We start from the raw sequence: 27066 nt of genomic DNA on the forward strand, positions 1-27066 counted from the left end.
CTTCAGAAAAGGAAGAAAGGAAGTTCAAAAGTCACCAGAGCTCTGTACATACAGACATGAATCAATCCCTAAGAGACACTGTTGAAAGGAAGAACGGAAGGGAGGGAGGGAGGGTGGGAACCATACGCTATCACTTATGTCAGAAAATAAGACAAAAAGATTCTGAGCATATGTAGATATAGACTATCTCTGAAGTCATGCAACTGAACCATGGAAATCTGGCCAGCTGGAAACAAGAGAAGCAGGGGTGAGAGAGACGGACCTTTCCTTATATCCCATTTTCTGCTTGTGACTTCGATAGTAAGTGCCTGTACTATCTAATCGGATAAGTGATTTTTTTTTTTTTTTGAGATGGAGTCTCACACTGTCGTCCAGGCTGGAATGCAGTGACATGATCTCAGCTCACTGCAACCTCCGCCTCCTGGGTTCAAGCAATTCTCCTGCCTCAGCCTCCCAAGTAGCTGGAGTAGCTGGGACTACAGGCATGCATCACCACACCCAGCTAATTTTTGTATTTTTAGTAGAGATGGGGGTTTCACCATGTTGGCCAGGCTGGTCTTGAACTCCTGACCTCAAGTGATCCACCCACTTTGGCCTCTCCAAGTGCTAGGATTACAGGGGTGAGCCACCCTGCCCAGCCGGAAAAGTGATTTTTGTTAACTGTATCAATATAAAATAAAAGTTTTAAAAAAATCAATAAAAAATAAAAATTTAAAAGAATGTAATAGATAAATAAAATAAAAACAGAGAGCAAAAAGTAATACCGGGGCAGGGGGTGGGGGAGTCTTAGGAACAAAGAAGTCTCAATCTAGTGACACTCACAGTTAAACCACTTCGTGTAATTTCATGAAATGACTTTTGAGTTTAGCAACTTCCTGTAAGCCTTAGCAACCTTTTGCTGTGTACCTTTGCTGACTCATCTGTTTCAAGTCAGCCACAGAATGATGAATGAGACAAAGTTAAAAAATAAATAAATAAATAAATAACAGAATATTTTAAATGTTTAATTCCTTGTTTGAAATAAGAGTTTAGGACAACTTGAACACAAACTTTTCAAATGTACCCTTGCTCTTCTCCAAATTACATTAGAACCTGAGTTCCCTGGTTTTCCTTTTGTTTTGTAAATAAACCTGAGAATGGAATATTTATAATAAAATGATAGTTTGCTGGAAATCCCCAGCAATATCAGCCCAGAAACCTTCATTCAACTTTAAACTCTTCAAGGTGATTGTGGACTTTCAAATCCATCTCTCATATTAGTCAGTTTTACTAAAGCGTAAAAGAAGATTAACCCCTGATAACTTTAAAAAAATTAAAAACAGAGCTCCACTAATATAAGGAAGTTGGTAACTGATTTATCAAGGGCCTTTTTTTTTGATAACTAAAAATCACATTGCAAATAGGTTAATGAATTAATCTTTTTGCAGATAGTTACATTTGTTAAGCCCAAAGAAATAGTTATCTTTTAATAAAGCACATTTTTAACCAGTACAAACAATTTGGAGTTACTTTTCCCACTCATGACTCTCTATCCTTGTGTTTGCCTGGCAAAACTACTAGAAATTGACATTAATGAGACTGCAGTAAGTTATCCCTTTATCTTGTTTACTAAAAGAGCTGACTTAAAATAGAAAGCCTTTGAAAAGCACACACAGCCACTGTTACTAAGTGACATAAACTGAATTCTTTATACAAGTCACTGGTACAAAAGATATTTCCAGATTTTATCTCTTTAGATATAATCTTTTCATGAAATTTTCCTTTATAAATGTAATTCCTGGCTGGGTATGGTGGCTTCTGCCTGTAATCCCAGCACTTTGGGAGGCCAAGGCAGGAGGATCACTTAAGCCCAGGAGTTCAAGACCAGCCTGGGCAACACAGTGAGACCCTGTCTCAATAAAAAATAAAACTAAAATAAATAAATGTAATTCCAAGGCCAAGCTACAGAATACTTGAGAGTATTTGACTGTATGGCATCTTTCGTATGTATGACTTGACTTCAGACTGCTAAAGGAAATTTCTACATGTTCACAGAAATCTGAAACAACTGGGCCAAAAAAAAAAATGATACTAATAGCTGCATTTATAACTGGAGATGATGAGTATATCAACTGCACACAATGAAAATGGGAATAGAGTATGTCATCTTTAAATAACTCAAGATAAACATTTCACTATCAGCAACTGAGCCATGAATTAACTTTCAAATTAGAAATTAGTCCCATTTAATCTGATATTCAGGTTCCAAATAATAAACAGGCCTAATTCAGTTGGTAAAAAGAATTGGCTCCCAATTTTATCTTAATTAAGTCATTCATTCCGATCCAAAAATGTAAATAAAATTCCATTTCAATTCAACAAACATGTATTTAGTTCCTACTTTGTCCTAACCATACAAAGATGACGAAGATTCATCTTCAGTGGTGTTAAATAAAATTAGTAAGGAGCAATTATTTTTGACCGAGCTCCTGCACTAGGCCCCAACAGACCAGACCAAACCAGAATGGAGTCACTGGTGCCAGGAGCTATAGAAACAAACAACTTTACAATGGGCCTGTTTAAAACGACAACAACAACAACAACAAAAAGAGGAGATTCACAGCAACCAACAGAAAAGGGGCCCAGTCTACCTGAGCCAGCATAAGGAAGTCCCATCTTTTTTAACCTTATAAGGAAAGTAACTTTGCTTCTTATTCTTTGCTTCTGCTTTCCTCAGCCTTTTCTACCTGTAAAGTCCACCTCTTAGCTCAGCTCCGCCTTGCTGTTTTACAGATGGGATGCTGCCTGATTCATGAATCACTAATAAAAGACAATTAGATCTTTAACTTCAATTTGTTGACATTTTCTTCTTTGATAATGATCACTACCCACAAAGAATGTGACTCTCTTCTCTTCCTCCTAGAATATTCTGACTGTCTCACCTGGCCCCTCTCTCCTCTAATTTCCCTCCTGCTTCTAAAGTAGCTGCTCCCAGGAAGTTCTCCCCTACCACGATCTCAGGAGCGGCCCAGAGATGCCGAGGCCCCGTGTGCTCTGGCAATGGTGTGTGCATTGAGCACATGTATTTCAAGGCTTACAGGCAAACAGCAGTTTACCAAGTATCTACATGTTTGTCTCACAGAAGGCACAGATAACTCATTAATCTCTGTATCTCCATTTAGCCCACTAGCATACAGCGCTCAATAAGTAACTATGGAAAGAAGCCTCTCAGAGTCAGGCAGGACAGAGAGACCAATAAATATCTAACACGTAAAGTAAAAGGCAGAGCAATGTAACATGGATAGGATGCTATGGAGAAACAGAGAGAAAGAAGGCATCCATTTGGCCCTGGTGGGGAGGGAGGACTGGGTTACAGAGGGAAGACGAGGAGAGGATTTTAGGGCCCAGCCTGAAAACAGGAATTGAGGAACAGGATGAGGAATAAACCTCCAAGGAGAAGGAAGTGTATGTGTGCAGAGGCTGGAGGGTGTGAAAGACACACTGGGTTTGAGAGATAGGAAGTGAAGAGTTCACTGTGCTGAAAGCACAGCATGCAGGGAAAACGGTGCTGGGGTGCAGTGCAGCAACCAGGAGCACAGCCTCCAGTGACAGACCTCAGTTCGAGTCCTGCCTCTGCCCCGTCCCAGCTACAAGCAAGTAACATAAGCCCTGGGGGCTGCTTCCTAACTTGAAATTTGGGGAACAGGCTGGGTGTCATAGCTCAAAACTATAATCCCTGCATTTTGGGAGGCTGAGGTGAGAGGATCGTTTCAGGCCAGGAGTTTAAGACCAGCCTGAGCAACATGGCAAGACCACATCTCTATAAAAAATACAAAAAAATTAGCCAGGTGGGGTGGTATGCACCTTTAGTCCCAGCTACTTGGGAAGCTGAGGCAGGAGGACTGCTTGAGCTCAAGAGTTTGAGACTGCAGGGTGCCATGTTCAAGCCAGTGTACTCTAGCCTAGGCAACAGAGTGAGATCCCATCTCAGAAAGAAAAGAGAGAAAAGGGAGGAGGAAAGAAGAAAAGAAGAAATTTGGGGAAAGAAGGAAGAAACTTGGAGAATAACTTTTAGTGCTGTATTAACTGAGAGAATGTATGCAGAGCAGTGCTGACAGCATAAGCATTCAATGTATGGAGTTGCCAGTGTCCTTAAGCCAGAGAGGTAAACTGAGGCCAAGCTGTGAAGAACCACCTCTTGTTCCACGACAGGAAGCCTAAAGCTCCAGGACACACTAGGCCTTTGCTTCAAATGCCAGGGAATATATGGCCATACCTGTGATCTCTCTGTCCTCCCTTCAATTATTATCAAATCTAAGCCACTAGACTGTGACACCAGCCAGCAGTTTCCAGTAGGCCAGCCCATCTTCTGGACTTATCCAGAATCCCCCAGCATGGAGACCACCCATCTTCACACAGGCTCTGAGGGACAGTCCCCAACTCCACCAGGCCTGTCCTCTGCAACTGTGTGGACCTGGGGGTTTATACCTCACCATCTTATCCCCAACACATCCACATTCAATGCCCTCAGGCTGCTTCCAGCAAGCTCTTCAGAACCACAGAGGAACTTTCCACCACATGAATGTGCAGCTCCAGGAGGGACTGCAAAGCTCAGAGTCAGTCACTGGACACCACCTCATCAGGGCTCTGAGACCTTAGGGGGCCACCCTACCTGCCCAGACCCCTGCCACTCCTCCCCAACCCTCACTCGCGGCTCGCAAGCTCCACTTCTCAACTTGCATCCATGTGCTGCCCCTAACTTCCTTCTCCCCCTCCTCTGTGACTCATCTTCCCACTGCCTTCCTCCCTCCACTGCTGACCTTCTTCACAAAGCCCGCCCCTCTGTTCTCATTTTACCACCACGACAGCAAAGCCAAGGTCAGAAGCAGCAGGTCAGGGCTTTTCCAGACCCCCCACTGCTGCTTTGCACTGTTTTCTTTTTTTCTTTTTCTTTTTTTTTTTGAGATGGAGTCTCACTCTGTCACCCAGGCTGGAGTACAATGGCACAATCTTGGCTTACTGTAACTTCCCCATCCTGGGTTCAAGTGATTCTCCTGCCTCAGCCTCCCGAGTAGCTGGGACTGCAGGCATGCGCCACCACACCTGGCTAATTTTGGTATTTTTAGTAAAGATGGGGTTTTGCCATGTTGGCCAGGCTGGTCTCGAACTCCTGACCTCAGGTGATCTGGCCACCTCGGCCTCCCAAAGTACTGAGATTACAGGCGTGAGCCACCAAGCCCAGCCGCTTCATACTATTTTCCTTCCACTATCCTCATAGGAAAGCTTTCCTCCCTCCAGACTCCCTCACACTCCTGATATTATGTGAGAAGATGCAGGCAGAGGCATGGGCTGAGTGCATGACAGACAGCAGGCCGAGTCACATCCCCTCTGCTCCCTCTTCTTGCTCTCAGAATCTGCCTACCTCTGGTGACTCCTCCGTATTCCTGGACATCTTAGGGACCTCATAGTCTTCTCCACCGCAACTCCCCAAATTCACCTGGGTACCGTCAATGTCAAGAGGGACAATCCGTCAAATACAAATACCCCAGTTCACCTGCTTGCTACACTGAACAGACTTTCACCCCTACCCTCAGGTGCACACCCCGATTTTCATCATCACCCAGAAAGACTTCACTAGAAATCCTTCACTCGCATATCCCAGCCCTCCAGCTCTCTCACTTCCTCTGCACCTGCCCCTCCACGACCCACCATCTCAAGAAGTTTTCCTGTTCACTCTTATCACCACCAACTACTTGTCAGCATCTTTCAAAATCCGAGCTTCTTAACTTCCCAACAACCTTCTCTGAAAATTTCTGTTTCACTTTTGTTTCTGAAAGGAGCTGCTGAAAGAAAAAAAGCACATATTTGTGCATATTCATCCATCTAAAAATGTATAATTGACAGGTTGATTATACTCAGCGGCTCATTCAGTTGACCTTGTCAGTGCTCTCTCAATTTCCCTTAAATACTTCTCTAACCCTGCACCCATCTGCAAAACCCCTGCTTCCTCCTCCATCCCTACCTCCTTCAGTGAGGACCTTCCGTACCCCTTCACAAAATGAAAATCTTTTCACAGCTTAAACCCTGCGATGTCCTCCCTTGACTATAGTAAGGGCTCTCAAACTTTAGTTGGCATAAGAATCACTCGGGAAGTGCCCTCACACCCTGATATTCAAATTCTGCAGGACAGGGTGGGATCCCAGAAACACCCATGGCAGAAGATTCTGATGACAATCCATGCACCATATTTGAGGAGATAGGATTATCAGGCCAAATCCAGCCCACTGCCTGTTTCTGTGTGGCCTACATGCTACAAATGCATTTTACATTTTAAAGGGTTAAAAAAAAATCTATGGAAGAACATTTCAAGACATGTGAAAATTACATGAAATTTAGATGTCAGGATCCATAAATAAAGTTGCATGGGAACTCAAGCCTTGACTACAAAGAGACTTTAAATTAGTTTGGAATTAAGCTTACAAACCCAGCAAGATAACTAACAATATAAGGTAACATTTACCAAGCATCAAATGTAAACAGTAAATTCTGCATGAGTCCAGCATGTCCTGTGGACATCATTTCTCTGTTCCACCACGGCACCATCTACAAACCTGTACAGTGCCTACGCAGGTCTGTGAGCATACACAGCCTATATACTTATATGGGCCTTTTGTTTCCTCCAGAGTATATAAGCCCTTGTAGGATGGGGACCTTGATTTTTTTTCATCCTTGTATTTCTACCACATGGCCAGGTACCTGGCACTAATAGCATTAAATAAATATTTAATTGATTTAACAACGACTGGAATGTGAGCTGAGCTTTTAATGAAGGACAAGACTTAGATAAGAAGAGAACTGAAGCCTGGGCTTTGCAAACGTGGCCAAGGGAAGCAACCAGGACTGACAGATCCAGGTAGGTAAAGAAACTCTGTAGTCGGCCGGGCGTGGTGGCTCATGCCTGTAATCCCAGCACTTTGGGAGGCCGAGGCAGGCGGATCACAATGTCAGGAGTTCGAGACCAGCCTGACCAACATGGTGAAACCCCATCTCTACTAAAAATACAAAAATTAGCCGGGTACGGTGGCGTGCTCCAGTAATCGCAGCTACTCCGGAGACTGAGGCAGGAGAATGGCGTGAACCTGGGAGGCGGAGGTTGCAGTGAGTCGAGATCGCGCCACCGCACTCCAGCCTGGGTGACAGAGCTAGACTCTGTCTCAAAAAAAAAAAAAAAAAAAAAAAAAAAGAAACTTTGTAGTCATGGGCCCAGGTGAAATAATCAAACTCACTCCTGGTATCACCATTAGTCTGGAATGCCACGTCTTTAAAGCTGGTCTTCATTTATCCAGACTTTTAAATGGTGACACAAGCTTACATTAATAATCCTAAACCTTCACTGTTCTAATCTCAAAATTATTTCCTGGATTCTTATCTCCTGGTCTATTTTCCCCTCGCCCCTTTTTCTGCTGATGCTAAATTAGGGGGAAAAAGAAGTACCTCAGAGAGTCCTAGTGTAACACTGAATTCATACTTCATGCACACACACACAATTTGGGGGCACCATCAGGTAAAATAGCCCAAAAATGCTTTGGTGGTGGGTAGAATTTCCAACCACCAAATTGGAAGTTCCTTAAAGCCTGGAAACACTTTCCATTTCAGCTTTCACAGCTCCTAGGACATAATGACATAACTGTGCACTACACAAATTACTAACATCAACATAATCATATCTGTTTTGGCAACTGAGTCAGTCTTGCAAACCTTTAGTTTAAAGGCACATCAAGTTACACTCCACAACCAAAACAAAGTGGGGAGGACAGGAGCAGATGATTCCTTGATTCCCCCAAAACAGGAAAGAAAAGTGCTTGCCCAATTTATCCTGTGAAGGTTTTCACTGGAGTAATCCTACTACGTACCATAGCTCCGTATTTGCTCACTGGACAGGGGCCCATCATTTAGAAATAAAGTTTTCAACAAGCTTATCTTTGAAGCACCTATAGAGGCCCCTAAGTCATCATCCCATTTCCTGTATTCTGCATCTGAATTACTATGCTCCATTTGTCTCTAATTAAGGGAGATAATTTTATATTTCACATCTTTAGGAGGATGTCAGACCAATCAAAATCCCTGGAAACAAAAACCATAGACTTTTCCTGAGTATAGTCTTAACCACACACAGGCTTTCCTATTTAAGGATGCCACGCAGTTAACAGAACAGATAAATGGAAGAATCAGATGAAAAAGAATGAATAAAGAGTTCTTCACATACAAAGCAGAATGCTTACCAGGTATTTCCATTTTTGCTGATAATAAACAACTTGACACAGGATCCAGAGGCTAAAGACATTCACAGGAGTGCAATCAATCAGGAATTAGGATGTTAAGACATTAGGAAAATGATTCAGTGCCCTTAAGAGGCAAAAAAAAACTATTTGAGTAACTTGAGATAATTATTTTATAATTTTGAGCATATCCCAGGCCAATCAAAAGTCACTCTCTAATGGGACAGGAGCAAACACGTATCAAGGCCTACACTCTTATCCTCAGGTTACCCCCTAGATCTGGCTCCACCTTTATCCTCCCTATCCTGTGCCACAGGAGGAGCCCCTGCAGGCTGAGGCCAGTAACCCTTGGGGGCCACTGTGAAGAGATGGAAGGGCTACAAGGTAGGAAGAAGGGCTGAGGTTCTCTCTCTGATTCTTCATGACCTCCAGGCAGGTCCAACTCTCACAAATGGCAATGAAGTTCCTCCACTTTCCCCTCCAGCTGCCCCCTACTTCTGATCTCAGCACCTCAACATCCTTTGTTGATTCCCTTAAACTTGCACATACCCCTCTAAGTAATTCATTAAAGTCTGTTCATTTCAGCCAATGGGGTTGGTTCCTGTTTCCTGCAAGGACCCTGTCTGATACAAGAACCTTCCTAATGTCAGGCACTTTACATCATATAAAATTTCTCGACCTCAGAATGTAGGTCTTATTGTCATCTCCCATTTTACACGAGGATGCTGAGGCTCCAAGAGGGTAGAGTACAAGCTGGCAGTCACAAAGGGAAGTTTGCTGGCAGAACTGGAATTGCACCCAGGTCAGTCTGACATCTAAGCCTTTAAAAAGCCTTAAAAATGTGAAAGGGAAAAAACACACAAAGCTTCCAAACTCGCAAGCCACAACGTAGCCTCAAACGACCTTATTTATGGTTTGGGGATTTTCCTTGGGCCTAAAATAAGCTAGCTCGGGCACTGCCTTTTAAGTGCTTCTTCCACCAAGGGTCATCCAGACTCACTCCTGCTGGAGGGTGGTCAGACTGACCTAAGAGCTAAGAGATCTCAGGTGCTCCCGGCCATGGCAAACATTTCTCCTTCGGTTTATCCCAGAAGTCTCTCCCTCCCTCCCTCCCAGTCTTAAACATCCCTAAAGCTCTTTGTTCCTTTTTATGAATTAAAACCAGAATTACCTTTATAGGAAAGTAGGGGATGCAATTGAAAGACGTTAAAAACATTATTCTAGCACCTCCCAGACATAACTTGCCGTGGTCCTTTAGCCATACAAAAAGCCTTCCTGGAGTCTTTCTAGCTGTGTAGAAGAGCTTAGAAGAGAAAATGCAATTAAAATACCTTCTGATAGGGAGTGGAGAGGTTAAGTACAAAACAAACTCCCCTTAAGGAAATTCAGCTGAGTTTTATTTAATTTCAGAACTAAAGAATTTGCTATTATGTCTGCCTCTGCCTGGGTCCCTGGGTTTATTTCATCCTCAGCAGAAACTAAAGAGTAATTTACAAAAGCACAAATGCTTTGGCACCTGAAACTCTTCCTAAGTTTCTGACTTTCTGGATTTTGCAACTGATGAGAACGCAAAGGTCGCATCAGGTGGAGTTCTCAGTCAGGTCCTCAGAGTGAGCCAGGTACGAGGGTGGCTCAGTAAACAGGACCCGAATAAGGCAAATGTCCAGGTCTCACTTTCTCATCGCTGAAGGGGTGTGCGGAAAGGGCAGCAGGTGTGCTGTTGTTAAAAGGAAAGGAAAAGGAGCACTGGTGAGAGGAAGGGGAAGAAAACCAGGCAAAAAGCATGAAACAAAACAGGAGCGCAGTGGGTCCTCCCCGAGCATGCCCTGCCCAATTCTATTTAAATCAACATTTACTGACTGGGTCACTACTAAGTATCCCGCAGATCTAGCCTGCAGCACCTGAAGAGACAAGGAAATGAGTAAGACGGGCTTCATCTTCAGGAAGGTTTCTTGCCAGGAGTCAAATGGCCACTGTTGCTGCCATTTTTAATTTTAATGGTTGTAGATAATTCCTGGACAGTTCAAATAACTTCACTGGGGCCCCTCTCCTCCTCCTAACCTGTCCTACTCAGAAGCTCCAGCCCCAGGCACATGAGCCAACCGAACCCTGGGAAAACCAAAGTGTCCTTGTGTGTCCCGCATCACACACGGTACAAAATAACTGTCACCCCTGAACAAGCCTCGCCGCAGAAGTCTAAAACCCAGGTCTTGCATTCAATATCTATAAACTACAGTCTACAGATTAATCGCGCTTATTTTTTAAGTAGGGTCATCTAAATTGAAAACAATAACGACTTGAGGACACTGATGAAAGAAACACTGGTTTCATTTATCAGACTACTTCAGAACTTGATTACAGGAAACGAGGCAATCCCAAACTTAAAGAAAAAAAAGTTCAGTAGAACTTGCCGCGCACGCTGTACCAATATTTTTTCACACTTACAAGGAGAAAAACACTAACACCAACTCAAGAAGCAAAAAAACAAACAAAAAAACAAAAAAAACCAACTGTCTAGTGTGTGGCTATCAAATACGCCATGGAGGCGGAGGGACGGTGGATAACACTTTCGCCCGCCCCATGCCCGCGATCGCTGGGGAGCTGGGGTCGCTGCGCTCCCGGCCCGCAGTTACCTGGTCCAGCGGGATGCCCAGGAGCTCGCTGAGCGGGTGCAGGCAGGTGGAGCCCGTGGTGCGGTAGGAAAGGCTGGACGGCTGCGGCTCTGCTGCCATCCTGCATCTTCGAGAGGTGGCTGCCCCGGTCCCAGCCCGCAACACCCCCTGCTCGGCGTCCTCCCGCCCGGGTGCTCTTGGGTGGTTGCCCCGAGGGGCGCGCGTCCGCCTGGTTCGCGGGGGAGCAAACGGGAGGCCGGGAGACACGAACCGGCGCAAACTCTCGAGGCGCAAACTTGGCGTTGGCGCTGGCGCTGGCGCTGCAGCCACGGGCGCCGTAGGAGGGCCGGGCCCAAGGCGCCCCGCTTCCCGCTCCCTTCCTCTCCGCGCCCATTGGCCCGGCTGCTCGGGACGGCCCCGAGAGGAGGGAAGGAGGGAGGAAAAGTGGGGACTCCGAGCCCGGCCCCTGAGCGCCGCCCGGCCCGCCCAGCCCGGCCTGCACCGAGGCCGACCGGGAGAGGGAAAGCGACGCCAGCGGGCGCCGCCGCCTGGCCCTGCAGCTGGAGGCGGGACGCGCCTTTCCTCCTCCCGGGCTGACCGCCCTAGCCCCCCGCAAGACGCAACGACCTCACCCAGCGGGCGCCTTCCACTAGAGAGCACCACCCACCCCGCCCCACCCTGTTTTGGTTTCGCCGCGGCAGTGGAAGCGGCTGAGTGGCTGCGTTTCCCTTTCAAGCCGTAGAGGGTTCCTCAGCCAGTGGCTGGAAGCTGGAGAGACCCTGCGCTGCTAGCGAGCGCCGCAGCCACCAGACTCCCTACTTCCTTTACCCTCCTCTGCGCTAGGCATAGTTTCCTACATCCTGATCTGACATGTTCGGTGTCACACAAACAAATACAGGGGACTGCTAGCTTCGGGTCACTTCCGTCTCTGTGGAGTGAGAATTATTTCACCTCTGTAAGAAACGGTGTTTACTATTATACTATGTGCATTCTGATAGGTCATTTGCATGCCACGGGTCCTCAAAAAGGGTGCCTTGCTCCTTGTCTGCCCCCAGACACCCACGCATCACTGTTACTTGGAAAACTTTTCCAAGTTATTGCTAGGTTCTGAGAAACATAAAAATCTTTAAGATCCTTTTCAGGAATCGCTAGCTGTTGAAAAAGGGTTTCAGGAAGGCAATATTCCGGGCTGCTGGGTAGAAAAACAAAGAAAGTGAGCTCACGTGGCCCCCAGCCTCTGCCGGGTAAACCGGTATTCGATCAGACAGGCAATGACTTTCGGGGCAGACTTTATCAATGTGGCCTCCAGCTTCAAATTAAACCGAAGGCCTGTCAGGCACTGGCAACAACTTACTCTCCAAGACTCAGGCCTCACTCTTGCCTTCTTCAGGAGTTTTATAACCATCAAACTGCACTGAGCATTAAATTGCCAGGCCAGAGTTTCTCAACCTATGTCCCCTAAGGAGGAGGAAAAAAAAAAATTGTACCACCACTCCCACAAGCTAACCGAATGGAGATGTCACCACCAGATGATAACCTCTACCACTCACAAGCAAACCCACACTACAGACAGACAGACACACGCACACACGCATATACTTGAGGATCACTAGGCTAGATAGGTTTATTTAATATCATATAGTCCTGGAAAATGACCAGAATTGGAGCAACATTCATCTTATCTGGAGCTAGATGACAGCTGAAGTGAGGTATATGAGAGCAGATGCGGCTTTGTTTAAAAGGAAAAAAAAATCAACACTCAGATATGAGTTGCTGGAAAACAGAAGTAGGTCAGTTTGGGAAGTATTTCTGGAGCAAGGGCCTCAAACCCTTTATAATTTTCACAAAGCTATGCCTTTCAGACTTCAAAGAATAGTCCTCACATAGGCTATATATATATGTGTGTGTGTGTGTATATATATTTATATATAAATATACTAATTGATATATAAATATATGTATTTATATATGTAAAGTTGTATATGTACATATATTAGCCTTACACAGGTTTATATACATATATTACACAGTTTATATATATATATTACACAGGTTTGATATATACATATGTATATATGCAGATGTAAAATATATACATATATTAGCCTTACACAGGTTTTTTTCTCCCTAACAAAACACAGTTCATAACCTAGTCTAAATTTTTCTTTTAAAAATGGCCAGGTGCGGTAGCTCATGCCTGTAATCCCAGCACCTTGGGAGGCCAAGGCGGGCAGATCACCTGAGGTCAGGAGTTTGAGACCAGCCTGGCCAACATGGTGAAACCTCATCTCTACTGAAAAACAAAAATTAGCCAGGTGTGGTGGCAGGCACCTGTAATCCCAGCTACTCGGGAGACTGAGGCAGAAGAATCTCTTGAACCTGGGAGGCGGAGGTTGCAGTGAGCCGAGATCGCGCCATTGCACTCCAGCCTGGACAAGAGTGAAACTCTGTCTCAAAAAAAGAAAAAAAAAAAAAAAGAGTTTGTCATTGTACTAAACTATGCCCAGAGAGGTACACTTTCTCAACTGATGTGTCTACTTTCTAGTTTTTCCATCTCCCCTTCTGCTCTTGTATTTCACTTGTCCCTGCCTTGCCTGCTGCTTTGGTTCTCCTGTGATCTGGGGAGCTCTATAAATTGCCATAGAGTCACTCGGCTTTGGCAGAGTGCCTAAGGAGTTCCTAAAGAAGTAAAGTATTTTTATTTTAAGCAGATAAACTCCATGCCATTCTATCCTCCACGCCATTGTTTCAGAGGCACTTTCCATACTTCCTACTTCTTTGACAAGTGTTCCAAATAGTTACTATTGCCAAAGAAGTGTCCTATGAATAACAAAGTGTGATTGAAGATAATGTTGAGTACATAAAGACAGACAAAAACCTGTGCTACCCAGAGTCCATGGTTGGCTGCAGTAAGAAAAAAGAGCAAGCTGGGGCTTTGCCTAATGCCCTGGAGCCGCTGGGTATTGGGAGATGCTTGGCCCCACCCTCCTTGTCCTCTATCCTAGCTCCACCTTGGGTGTTGTTGCTGAGGTCACTGTCACCTTAGGCTTCAGGGAGCTGCACAGTGTTAACCCCTCAACCCAAGACTTTATATTTGCCTTGGAGACCAATTGGAATCTCCCTCAACTCTTGTATTTTTCCCTTACTCTCCACTCTGTTCTGCGGCCCGCTTCCCAGGGCCAATGATAGTACCAAGCACAACAGTGTTTTGGAATGAATGGGTGGATAGTTTCCTGGCAATCTATGCAGCCAGCTGAACTCATGACTGTCTCTTCTCTTCTCACTTAAGTCCTCATGACCCAGCTTGTTGTTCTGAGTCTGCGTGGGCTTCCGTCAGCACATTAGACTGGCCAGCTCTAAATGCTGAGTGTACAGTGAAATGTTATTTATAGCACTAAAGTAGGTATTTACCCCTATTCATTAGGCTCTCTTCTTAATACTCCTAATGTATCATTGCTGCAACTTTCATTTCATCTCTAAACACTTTTCCATCATTATTGGTTGATCTCCTTGAGTATCCTGTAAAGGAAGTTTTGATATTCACAGAGATCACAAAAAATCTACTAATAAGCACTCATGTCAGTTTCAAAGAAGGGGCCATCAAAATTAGCTGACCATAGGATTTGTTTTGTGTACATCCTTTAGAAGAAACCTTCCCCAGATTACTGTTCGGGAAACAGTGCTTTTGCTTATGAAAATGGACACAACGTTCAGCAAATATTTATTAAAGAACTATTATTTATAAACACTGTTCTAGGTGCTTGGGATACACATCAATTAACGAACGAAATCATTCCCATCACAGAGCCTACACTCTGCCAGGGAAAGACATCAACAAAAAACATTTAAAATAATATTATGATGTTAGATGATAAGTGCATAGAAAAACAGAAAAGCACAGCAGAGTAAATACTGCAGCCCATATGTTGCAGTATTTAATAGGGTGGTCAAGGTTGGCCTCATTGAGAAGGCCACATTTAATCAAAGACTGGAAGGAGGTGAAGGAGTTAACCAAATAGATTTCTAGGTAAAGAACATTCCAGAAAGACGAACCATCTAGAGCAAAGGCCCTACAACAGGAGCAGGCTGGCAAAATGGAAAAACATTTGTCTGGCCAGTAAGGCTGGAGCAGAGTGACTGAGGACAGAGAGAAAGGAAATGAACCCAAGAGGTATGGGGAGGCAGCCCATGGGAGATTGGGGCCATTGCAAATGGCTTGAGCTGTTCCTCTGATTGCTATGGGAGTTATTGCTGGGATATGAGCTGAGGATTAGATATTATATCTGGTTTATATATTTTTTTTAAATCACTCTGGCCACATGTTGAGAACAGACAGTGAGGAAAACAAAGAGTGAAGCAAGGGAACCAATTAAAAGGCTATTTCAGGACTCCAGACAAGAAACTGGAGTGGGAGGAGTGGGGATGGTAACAGGAAAGAAGGTGAGAAGTGATGAGCTTCTGGCTACAAATCTTGGGTGATAATGTGTCTTGGTTTGTTTGGGCTGCTGTAACAAAATACGTTAGACTAGGCCGGTAAGGTGGCTCACGCCTGTAATCCCAGCACTTTGGGAGGTCAAGGCGGGTGGATCACTTGAGGTCAGGAGTTCGAGACCAGCCTGGCCAACATGGTGAAACCCCATCTCTACTAAAAATACAAAATTAGCTGGGCGTGGTGGTGGGCGCCTATAATCCCAGCTACTTGGGAGGCTGAGGCAGGAGAATCACTTGAGCCTGGGAGGCGGAGGTTGCAGTGAGCCAAGATCGCGCCACTGCACTCCAGCCTAGGCAACAGAATGAGACTCCATCTCAAAAAAGAAAAAAAATATATCTTAGACTAGATAATTTATAAACAGAAATTTATTGTCCACAGTTCTGGGGGCTGGAAAGTTCAAGATCAAGGTGCCAGCAGATTCAGTATCTAGTGAGGCATTGCTCTCAGCCTCAAAGAAGGCACCTTTTCTAACTGTGTCCCCACTTGTCAGGAGTGAACAAGTTCCCTTGGGGCTCTTTTATTTTATTTTTTAATTTTTATTATTACTATTTTTTTTTTGAAACAGGATCTCAATCTTTCACCCAGTCTGGAATGCAGAGGCACGAGCTCAGCTCACTGCAACCTCTGCCTCCTGGGTTCAAGTGATTCTCCTGCCTCAGCCTCCTGAGTAGCTGGGATTACAGGCACCTGCCACCACACCCGGCTAATTTTTGTACTTTTTTTTTTTTTTTTTTTTTGAGATGGAGTCTCCCTCTTGTTGCCCAGGCTGGAGTACAGTGGCAAGATCTCAGCTCACCGCAACCTCTGCCTCTCGGGTTCAAGTGATTCTCCTGCCTCAGCCTCCCGAGTAGCTGGGATTGCAGGCATGTGCCACCACATCCAGTTAATTTTGTATTTTTAGTAGAGACAGGGTTTCTCCATGTTGGTCAGGCTGGTCTTGACCTCCTGACCTCAGGTGATCTGCCTGCCTCAGCCTCCCAAAGTGTTGGGATTATAGGCGTGAGCCACCGTGCCCAGCCTTGGGCCTCTTTTATAAGGGCACTAATCTCATTCATGAGGCTGGAGCCTTTATGACCTAATCACCTCCCAAAACCCCATCTCTTAATACTAAGGCATTGCAGATTATGTTTCAACATAAGAATTTTGGGGGAACGCATTCAGACCAAAGCATAATGACTATGTCCTACCACATTGGAATTATTGCCAAAAATAGAACTAACCCTACCCACTTTGGACTCCTTTTATTGCTTTTTCTTTTTTTTCAACCTCTGCATGTAGTATTCAAACCTTTATTGCTTAGAGTCTTTTATTGCAAGAGGAGGCAGAGGGGAGCCAACTTAATCACTTACATGCTTTTGAGCATTACACTTTAAAAGTTATTTCCGTTAATATTAAACACAGTAAAGGAGAATTATCTCACTTTATACCTACCAATAATTCAAGACATTGTCCAGCATATTCATTTGCTAGCATCTTTGGTTAGCATATTTATTTATTAAGTTGAAGTTGACAGAGGCATATTTTGCATACTGCTTGTGCAGACACATACGTCTCCTAGATCCCACCAAAGCCACTCTGTCTTACGGAATTCAGATAAATTAACCCAAGCCAAAGATTGTATATTGTATGCAAAGTCCTCTGCCAGCTGCAAGATTTTACCAATGCCTGGGCATTTCTCTCATCTAGACCCCTGTTCCTGGTCCTTCTGGGTCCTCACTTGCTTCTCTCTTTCCCACCATCCACATTTAGCATCTGTGTGTGACCACATATTGAAGATGTAAAAGGACCAGGGAATCCATGTTGCAGACATTCAAAAGCCTTAACATTCCATATTGGATGTCACTATTTCTAAAAGATGCTTCGGCATCCCTTCTACCAGCAAATTTTGCACTTTCTCCTTTCTCTGTAGGTGCAGCCCCAGCTAGGTTCCTTGGTTACTCCCTCTCACCCTATTCTCTTCCTCACTCCTCTCTGCTTTCCTCTATACCTAAATTCTTTCATGTTTAATTTAAAACTACTAACCTATCTCTTTGCCTACCAAGCTGCTTAAAATCCAGCCCCTAAAGGAGCTTATTGTTTTCCTCCATAAACAAGACAGTTCTGAAAGAAATTCTACTACTAGTTGTGAACATTGTACATTTTCCTCCAATTCTCACACTGATAGAGTTCAGATCATATCCAACAAAGCATCTTGGCATTTGAGAAGATGACAGAGGCAGAAGGTCACTCTCACTTTCCCTTTACCTTTCTTTGCTGAAGCAGGTCATAAAACCTTCATTCAAGAGGTGCCCTCCCTGAACCTGGGAGAAGACACAGGGACACAGAGAGGAATCTGAACGCACGCGACTTGCTAAGTTCCCCCAGTTTATTTCCATTAGATCAGACCCCCTTTGACCAATCACACTTCCACAGGACTATCCACTTCATCAAGCCTAAGCATAAAAACACACAGGTTTCCCTGTGTCTTTGGGTCTTTATTTCTTAAGGCTCCTGTGTCATGTATAACTTACATTAAATAAATGCAGATGCTTTTCTCCTGTTGATCTGTCTTTTGTTATAAATGCCTCAGCCACGAACCTAGTAATGAGTGAGGAAAAGAAATCCTTCCTCCCCTACAGTGCCTATAAACCCAAACTTCCTGGGCCACAGCGTTCATGTGTGTAAAATAACACTGCCCCATGAACTTTGTAGATTTCTTTAAACTTTATTTAGTGAGAGATATATCATATGTATAAGTGTAATCATATATATAATATAAACAAAAATAGACTATTAGTTTAATAGATTTAGTAGATTTTTTAAAACTTTAGTGAGAGACATATCATAATTATATATAATTTAAACAAAAATAGCCTGTTAATATCATAATATATATAATTTGTTTGTTTGTCTGTTTTTTTAGATGGAGTCTCGCTCTGTCGCCCAGGGTGGAGTGTAATGGTGTGATCTGGGCTCACTGAAACCTCCACCTCCTGGGTCAAGCAATTCTCCTGTCTCAGCCTCCCGAGTAGCTGGGATTACAGGCGCCTGCCGCCATGCCCAGCTAGTTTTTGTATTTTTAGTAGAGACGGGGTTTCACCATATTGGTCAGGCTGGTCTCAAACTCCTGACCTCAGGTGATCCACCCGCCTTGCCTCCCAAAGTTCTGTAATTACAGGCATGAGCCACTGCGCCCAACCAATTGTGTGTATATATAGGTGTGTGTGTGTGTGTGTATATATATATATATATATATAAAATATAATTTAAAATAGTCTAATAGTCTATTAACCTGGTGTGGTGGCACACACCTGTCGTCCCAGCTACTTGGAAAGCTGAGGCTGGAGGGATGCTTGAGCCCAAGAGCCCAGGAGTTTGAGGCTGCAGTGAGCCAAGATCATGCTATTGCACTCCAGCCTGGGCAACAGACCAAGACCCTGTCTTAAAAAAAAAAAAAAAGTCTAATAAAACAGACACCCATTTTAAGAAGTAAAGCATCAGAAATTCCATCCACAGTGTTCTTCAAGCCAAGCAAGCACCCCACCCCACCCGCCCCTACTGCCCCACGTACGCAAGGACTTTCTGAGGGCACATAGGCATCAAACATTAAAATGGTTGGTGTTAGGAATCTACTAGGAATTATTAGATACCCCAATTCCATATATACTCTTTCCTGCAACCGATTTGCCTGACAACTCCTGAGTTCACAATATCTCTCCTTGCACTCAACCAAGGCATTCATTGTAAATCTCACAATAGAACAGGGGCACTGGGTGAGAACTGGCTCAGCTCCAGATGATCCCTGTCTCCTGAGGGATTAAGTAAGGCCCCATAAACCTACAGGACATTCTGTGTCTCCCATTTTATACATATTCCTGTAAAGGATCAAGCATGGTTTTTAGAATTGAGTATCCGGGGCCCTGTTAAGATGTTCTGAATTCAGACGTATGATGGTGACGAGGACAAAGGCGTGGGGGATGACTATGAAAACGTTCACCTCTTCCTTCCCCAGCCCATTTTCAAAGAATGAGGAAGTGTCCTGGGAGAGAAAACAGAAAGAGAGGGGATAAGAAATACTCAGCACTAAATACTTGGGCTTTTATTTTCTGTATATTTAAGTAGAAGAACTTTTCAGCTATGCTCAATACTTTCTTAGGATGTGTCATTTACCGGAAATAAAAACATCTTGATCAGCTGAAACAGAAAGGGTGATTTTGGTTTTTTTCAATGTAACTGGAATATTTTTGGGAACTGCCAAAATTTTCATGATAACTTTGGATAAAAATCCAAAGATAAAACTTGTATGGAATTTCTTTCAGCTTTGGTATGTGTTATTCAATGTAGTAATTAAAACCTATTTTAGCAATTAAGAAATGTTTGTAATTAAAGTGATTTTTCATTTTATCTCATCCTATAAAATGCTTACCATTTTCTATCTCTATGAATAAAAAATTTTTAAATAAAGTAACCCCTAGTCCCTGCAGTTCTTACCAGTGTAAACTTTTCTTTGTTAAAACCATTTTCTTACCATTTTCTACCTCCTCTGAATAAAAAATTTTTAAATAAGGTAATCCCTAGTCCCTGCAGTTCTCAGCAGTATAAACATTTATCTTTGTTAAAACCATAGAAAAAGCAAAATCATTATTCTTCTCATCAAGAGATGTATTTCCATTAAATTTTACTATTTATGTTTAATGATTATCAATATTTATAATGTTTTTATGGATTTTTGATAAAATGTGTACTGATAATAATTATAAAGATAACTCAAAGAATTTTTATCCTAGAGCTTTCTAACTTCAGGAAATGAGATAAATGTTAAGAATTACAATTATATGCATATTTTGTTTGGAATAAATATGACGGTGTTAACAGAAGACGTTCAACCATAAAATGTATTATATTAGGATAAAAGTCTATGGAGGAATAGACTAGAAATAGGATTCAAGTAGAATAGAAGAAGAATTACTTTTGTAATGCTAAAGAGCTTATTCATGAATGTTTTCCATTGTTGGATGGTAGTAGTATCAACTTACAGTTTTAGATTCCATAGGATGCTATTAAAAGATATACAAGGTTTATTTTAAAATTTATCTATTTATTTATTTTCAGAGACAGGGTCTTGCTCTGTTACCCAGGCTGGAATTGCAGTGGCCCAATCATAGCTAACTGCAGGCTCGAATTCCTAGGCTCAAGCAACCCTCCCACCTCAGACTCCTGAGTAGCTAGGACCACAGGTGCGTGCCACCACAACTGGCTACTTTTTAAATTTTTTTGTAGAGATGGGGATCTCACTATATTACCCAAACTGGGCTCAAACTCCTGGGCTCAGACAATCCTCTTACCTCAGTGTTGGGATTTACAGGCATGAGCCACTGCGCCCAGCCTATTTTATTTTTGAATGTCAATATTTGCAACATGCTAGAATTTACATTCTTTGCAACAATTGCAATTTATGATGAAAAATTTTAGATGTTGACTTTAAAATGTAGGAGCAAATACACAGTTTTTCAAAATTCTTTAAGGGAGAAGTGAACAAAATGTTCGAAAGCCAGTACCTTTATAAAACCTTAGATGCCCCTTCTCACTGTGTCACCATCTTCCTAAAGCAAAAATGATTCGAATTTTGTGTTATTTACTTTCTTCTTTTTGTAGCTTTATCTCATATGTATATATATCTCTAGGCATATATTGTTAGGTTTATCTGTTTTGACTTTTGTATGACTCCCCTGTTACTTGTTGGTTTTCTTTTTACTCAATATTACATTTGTGAGAGTCATCCATACAAGATATGTTAAAATAGCTTAATCATTTTCACTGCTGTATAATATTCTTTTGAATAAACTATAACACAATTCATTTAACAATGATTTGGTCAATTGACATTTGAGTGGTTTCCAGATTTCTAGTTTTATTTTTTATTTTTCATTATTATTATGTTTAGAATCAGAGTCTCACTCTGTCACCCAGGCTGGAATCATGGCTCACTGCAGCCTCAAACTCCTAGGCTCAAGCAATCCTCCCACCTCAGCCTCCTGAGTGGCTAGGACTATGGGTGCACACCACCACACCCAGCTGAGATTTTTAGTTTTAAAAAACAATGCTGTCGTGAATATTCTTGACTGCTGGTAACCAAGTACAATAATTTTTCTGTAGTATATACTTAGGAGTGAATATTTCTGGGTCATGGCCTGAATGCACATTCAACATTACAAAATAAGGCCAAATTGTTTTCCAAAGTGATTGTACCAATTTAACCTACCTCTAGCAGTGTGTCAGACTACAGATGTCCCAGATTCTCACTAACACTTGGTATTGTCAGTCTTTTTGATTCTTGCCAAACAGGAGAGAGTGAGGTGCTTTTATTATTTTTTATTTGTATTAATGAAGGCAAACATCTCTTCATTTGTCTCTTGACCATTCATTTGTCTTCTTCCCTGAAATATGTATTCATGCCTACGTTATTCCATAATTTTTATATTTTGTCTATTTCCTTATTTTTTCAGGTCTAGTGCAGTGTAATTGACAAACAAAAACCATATATTCAAGGTGTGCAACCTGATAATCTTTAGAACATATTGGTTTATCTGACAGTTAATTTAATGTGTCAACTTGATTAGGCTAAGGGATGCTCGATTAGCTGACAAAATATTAATTTCTGGGTGTGTCTGTGTGTTTCTGGAATAGATTCGCATTGGAGCTGGTAGACTGAGCAAAGATCTCCCTCACCATTGTAAGTGGGCATCCTCTAAACTGTTAAGGGCCCAAATAGAACAAAAGGGAAAAGGAAGGGCAAATTTGTTCTCTTTTATTGAGCTGGGACATCCTCTTTCCTCTGCTCTCAGACATCAGCACTCCTGGTTCTTGGGTTTTGGACTTGGACTGGGATCTATACCATTGGCTCTCTGGTTCTCAGACTTTTGAGGTTGGACTGGAACAACATCACTGGCTTTTCTGAGCTCCCAGCTTGCAGACTGTGGGACTTTCTAACCTCCATAAACATGTGAGCCATACTTTCACAATATCTATCTATCTATCTATCATCTATCTATCTATCTATCTATCTATCTACCTACCTACCTACCTATCCACCTATCTATCCATTCATCCTGTTGGTTCTGTTTCTCTGGAGAACCCTGACTGGTATAATTGCCTAACATGTTTTTTGTTTTGTTTTGTTTTGTTTTGTTTTGAGACAGGGTCTCACTTTGGTACCTAGGCTGGAGTGCAGTGGCATGATCACAGCTCACTGCAGCCTCAACGTCCTGGGCTAGAGCAATTCTCCCACCTGAGCCTCCTGATTAACCAGTACTACAGGCACACACCCCCACACTCAGCTAATTTCCTTTTTTTTTTTTTTTTTTTTTTTGTAGAGTCAGGGTCTTGCTATATAGCCCAGGCTGGTCTCAAACTCCTGGTCTCAAGCAATCCACCTGCCTCAGCCTCCCAGAGTGCTAGGATTGCAGGTGTGAGCCACCACACCCACACCTAACATATTTTAAAGTTTGGTTTTATATTTAAGTCATTGGCTAATCTGGAATTAATTCTTGGGTATGATATGAGGTAGAGATCACATTTAATTTTTTTCCATATAGATAATCATTTTTCCCAGAGCCTTTTTATTTTTTTCTCCCCCTTTTCCCCCATGATCTACAATTCCAGTTTTGTCCTATATCAAGTTTATATTTATGCATTGATCTGTTTCTAAGCTCACTATTTTATTCTACTGTTTGTCTACCCTGAGCTTATATCCCAATGTCATAATGACTACACATGGGTTTTAAGTCTTGGTATCTGGTGGGACATGTTCTCTGACATAGTTCTTCAGGAGCATATTAACTGACCTGGGATGTTCCTCTTCCACATATATTTTACAACCAGTTCGTTGATTTCATGAAAAACTCCATTGGGATTTGGTTGGAATTTTACTGAATCTATTTCTCAATTTGTGGAGAATCAAAATCTTTATGATGGTTCTTTTGCTCTTTTGCTCCATAAGTATGATATTTCTCTCCACTTACTCAAATCTTTTTTAAGATTTTGAATAAAGTTTTATAATTTTCTGCATAAATATAATTTTTATTAGATTTATTTCAAAACTTTACATTTTCTGTTGCCATTATAAATGCTCTCCTTTTTTTAAACATTACTTGTTCTGTTTGTTGCAATTTACTTTTTTTTTTTGAGATAGGGTCTCACTGTGTCACCCAGGCTGGAGCAACGTGGTGCAATCATATCACACTGTAACCTCAAATTTCTGGGCTCAATCTTCCTATCCCAGCCTCCTGAGTAGCTAGAACCACAAGGGCCACACCAACAGGCCTGGCTACTTTTAAAAAAAAAAAAATTTTGTAGAGATAGGGTCACGCTTTGTTGCCCAAGTTGTTGAACTCCTGGCCTCAAGTAATCCTCCTACCTTGGCCACCCAAAGTGCTGGGGTTACAGGTGTGAGCTGCCACACTCAACCTAGACTGATAAATTTCTTCTTATCCTGTTAAACTGGCTAGGCCCTCTAATACTTTTAAGCAGAATTTGATAAAGACATAGTCCTCCTTCTTGGAGTGCTTCACTGGGGGAAATAAACACATCAGTATTGTACAGTGTGACAGGATATAGTCACCATTTGTATAAGGTGTACGGAAACTAAGGCAATATTTAATTCCTCCTTAAAAAATAGGGATCAGGTCCTGCTATGTGCTTATCATTGTAGCTTAAAAGTACAAACTCACCAGGCGCAGGGCTCATGCCTGTAATCCCAGCACTTTGGGAGGCCGAGGCAGGCAGATCACGGTGTGTCCAGAATTGGTGGGTTCTTGGTCTCACCGACTTAAAGAGTGAAGCTGCGGACCCTCACGGTGACTGTTACAGTTCTTAACAGCAGTGTCCGGAGGTTGTTCCTTCTGAGGTTTGGAGTTTCTTCTTTCTGGTGGGTTCGTGGTCCCGCTGGCTCAGGAGTGAAACTGCAAACCTTTGCGATGAGTGTAACACATGCTCATAAAGGCAGCATAAACCCAAAGACAGAAAGTACAAAGCTTCCACACCGCGGAAGGAGACCAGAGCCAGTTGCCACTGCGAGCTCAGGCAGCCTGCATTTATACTCTTATCTGGCCCCACCCACATTCTGCTGATCGGCAGAGCCGAGCCGTCTGTTTTGACAGGGTGCTGATTGGTGCGTTTACAATCCCCGAGCTAGACACAAAGGTTCTCCACGTCCCCACCAGAGTAGCTAGATACAGAGTGTCCATTGGTGCATTCACAAACCCTGAGCTAGACACAGGGTGCTGAGTGGTGTGTTTACAAACCTTGAGCTAGACACAGAGTGCCGATTGGTGTATTTCTGATCCCTTAGCTAGACATAAAGGTCTAGCTAAGTCCCCACCAGCCTCAGGAGTCCAGCCAGCTTCACCCAGTGGATCCGGCATGGGGCTGCAGGTGGAGCTGCCTGCCAGTCCCGTGCCATGCGCTTGCACTCCTCACCCCTTGGGTGGTCCATGGGACTGGGCGCCATGGAGCAGGGGGCAGCGCTCGTCGGGGAGGCTCAGGCATGGCAGGCTGCAGGTCCCGAACCCTGCCGCACAGGGAGGCAGCTAAGGCCTAGCAAGAAATTGAGCACAGCAGCTGCTGGCCCAGGTGCTAAGCCCCTCACTGCCCGGGGCCGGTGGGGCTGGCCAGCCATTCCGAGTGCAGGGTCCGCCGAGCCCACGCCTACCCGGAACTCGCGCTGGCCCGCAAGCACCGCGCGCAGCCCCGGTTCCCACCCGCGCCTCTCCCTCCACCCCTCCCCGCAAGCTGAGGGAGCCGACTCCGGCCTTGGCCAGCCCAGAAAGGGGCTCCCACAGTGCAGCGGCAGGCTGAAGGGCTCCTCAAGTGCTGCCAAAGTGGGAGCCCAGGCAGAGGAGGCGCCGACAGCGAGCGAGGGCTGTGAGGACTGCCAGCACGCTGTCACCTCTCAACGAGGTCAGGAGATCGAGACCATCCTGGCTAACATGGTGAAACTCTGGTCTCTACTAAAAACACAAAAATTAGCCGGGCGTGGTGGCAGATGCCGGTGGTCCCACCTGCTTGGGAGGCTGACGCGGGAGAACAGCGTGAACCCGGGAGGCGGAGCTTGCAGTGAGCTGAGATCCACCATTGCAGTCCAGCCTGGGTGACAGAACAAGACCCCGTCTCCAAAAAAAAAAAAGTACAAATTAACATTTTACCAATCGAAGTCAGTTATATAAGCATTCACAATATTTATTTATTTATTTTGAAACAAGAGTTTCGCTCTTACTGCCCAGGCTGGAGTGCAATGGCATGATCTCAGCTCACCGCAACTTCTGCCTCCCCGGTTCAAGCGATTTTCCTGCCTCAGCCTCCCGAATAGCTGGGATTACAGGCATGCACCACCATGCCCGGCTAATTTTGTATTTTTAGTAGATATGGGGTTTCTCCATGTTGGTCAGGCTGGTCTCGAACTCCTAATCTCAGGTGATCCGCCCACCTCGGTCTGCCAAAGTGCTGGGATTACAGGCATGACCCACCATGCTTGGGCACATTCACGATATCTTACAACAGAGGTAGAAAATTGCTTTTGAAATAGGAAGACAGATATGAAACCAAGAATCATTTTATTTAGTGAACATAAACCTATAACGCTCTTACCCAACATTGACCCAGGCCTTACAGACACAATGTTGTGCAGACACTGTCCCTGCTCTTGGTTATTAACTGAGTAGGGGAGAGGGGGGAGTCTATTTAAAGACTGAAAAGTCTTCGTGTCAACTGGTTTTTCCAAGAAAATAACAAACATATGGGACTCGTGTAACCCATGACAGATACTATGGAAATACCATATTGGTTGAAACTTTTGCTCGTTATTGATTTAAAATCTGCCTTTCTGACGGAGGTTGCAGTAAGCCAAGATCGCACCACTGCACTCCAGCCTGGGTGACAGAGTGAGACTGTGTCTCAAAAAATAAAATAAAAATAAAATAAAATACAAATCTGCCTTTCTGAAACTCTTAACGACTATTCCTAATTCTGCCAAAGAAAAGAAAATGATAAAATATATTTTCTTCCATTTGAGAGTAATTAAAGTACGTGAAAGACATTTTTTCTCTCTCTCTTCTAAGCCTTCATTTCCCTTGGCTGAACCTCTATTTTTTCAAGAATGGGGTGATGTTAAATCCTGAGCTCTCCTAGCCACCCTCCTCCTGAGAGCCCATTGTTTATCCCTGTCTCTCATGAAAACCATCCTTCAAAACTGAAAATTATCTCCCAAGTGATATGTAACCAGTGCAGAGTAGATGGAAACCATCATCAGCTATTTGTGGAGGTTAAAAATATCCCTTTCAGACAGAAGTGAATTTCCATTAGTTCATTTGGTTCCTTAGTGTAGAACTCAGATCTGTCTTTATGTATTTCAGGAAATCAGATTTCAATTTAATACAAGTAAGAACTTCTACTGGGAGCCTTTTTCACACAAATAACTGTTAGACCACGTCTCCCAATCCTATACTTACCAATTAGTACTTACCATTTATAGTCATGTTTTCATTGTTTCTTTTAGTTGCAAATGACAGGAATCCCAATTGAAATATTCTTAGACAATTAAAAAGAAACCAGGGAGGAGATTTACTGGCTTTTACATAATCCAGTCAGATAACTGGAAGTCCAAGGGCATTTACCCTTCAGACACCTCTCAGTGCAAGCCCTCAATGTTTTGAGGATTGGCCTTTTGACA

The 27066-nt window shown here is 43.4% G+C and overlaps 1 protein-coding gene across 1 annotated transcript in view; it reads right to left on the minus strand.

Moving 5' to 3' along the window:
* The window catches only part of MBOAT1 (membrane bound O-acyltransferase domain containing 1), a 114182-nt gene extending 103192 nt beyond the window's left edge, over window positions 1-10990 (minus strand). Inside the window, exon 1 of the mRNA XM_003263553.3 lies at window positions 10892-10990. Coding sequence (XP_003263601.2) covers window positions 10892-10990 — 99 coding nt within the window. The remainder of the gene's footprint in view (window positions 1-10891) is intronic.
* Window positions 10991-27066: the final 16076 nt, after the last annotated feature.

The sequence above is a fragment of the Nomascus leucogenys genome, chromosome 8, assembly GCF_006542625.1.
Source record: "Nomascus leucogenys isolate Asia chromosome 8, Asia_NLE_v1, whole genome shotgun sequence".
Classification (NCBI taxonomy): domain Eukaryota; kingdom Metazoa; phylum Chordata; class Mammalia; order Primates; family Hylobatidae; genus Nomascus; species Nomascus leucogenys.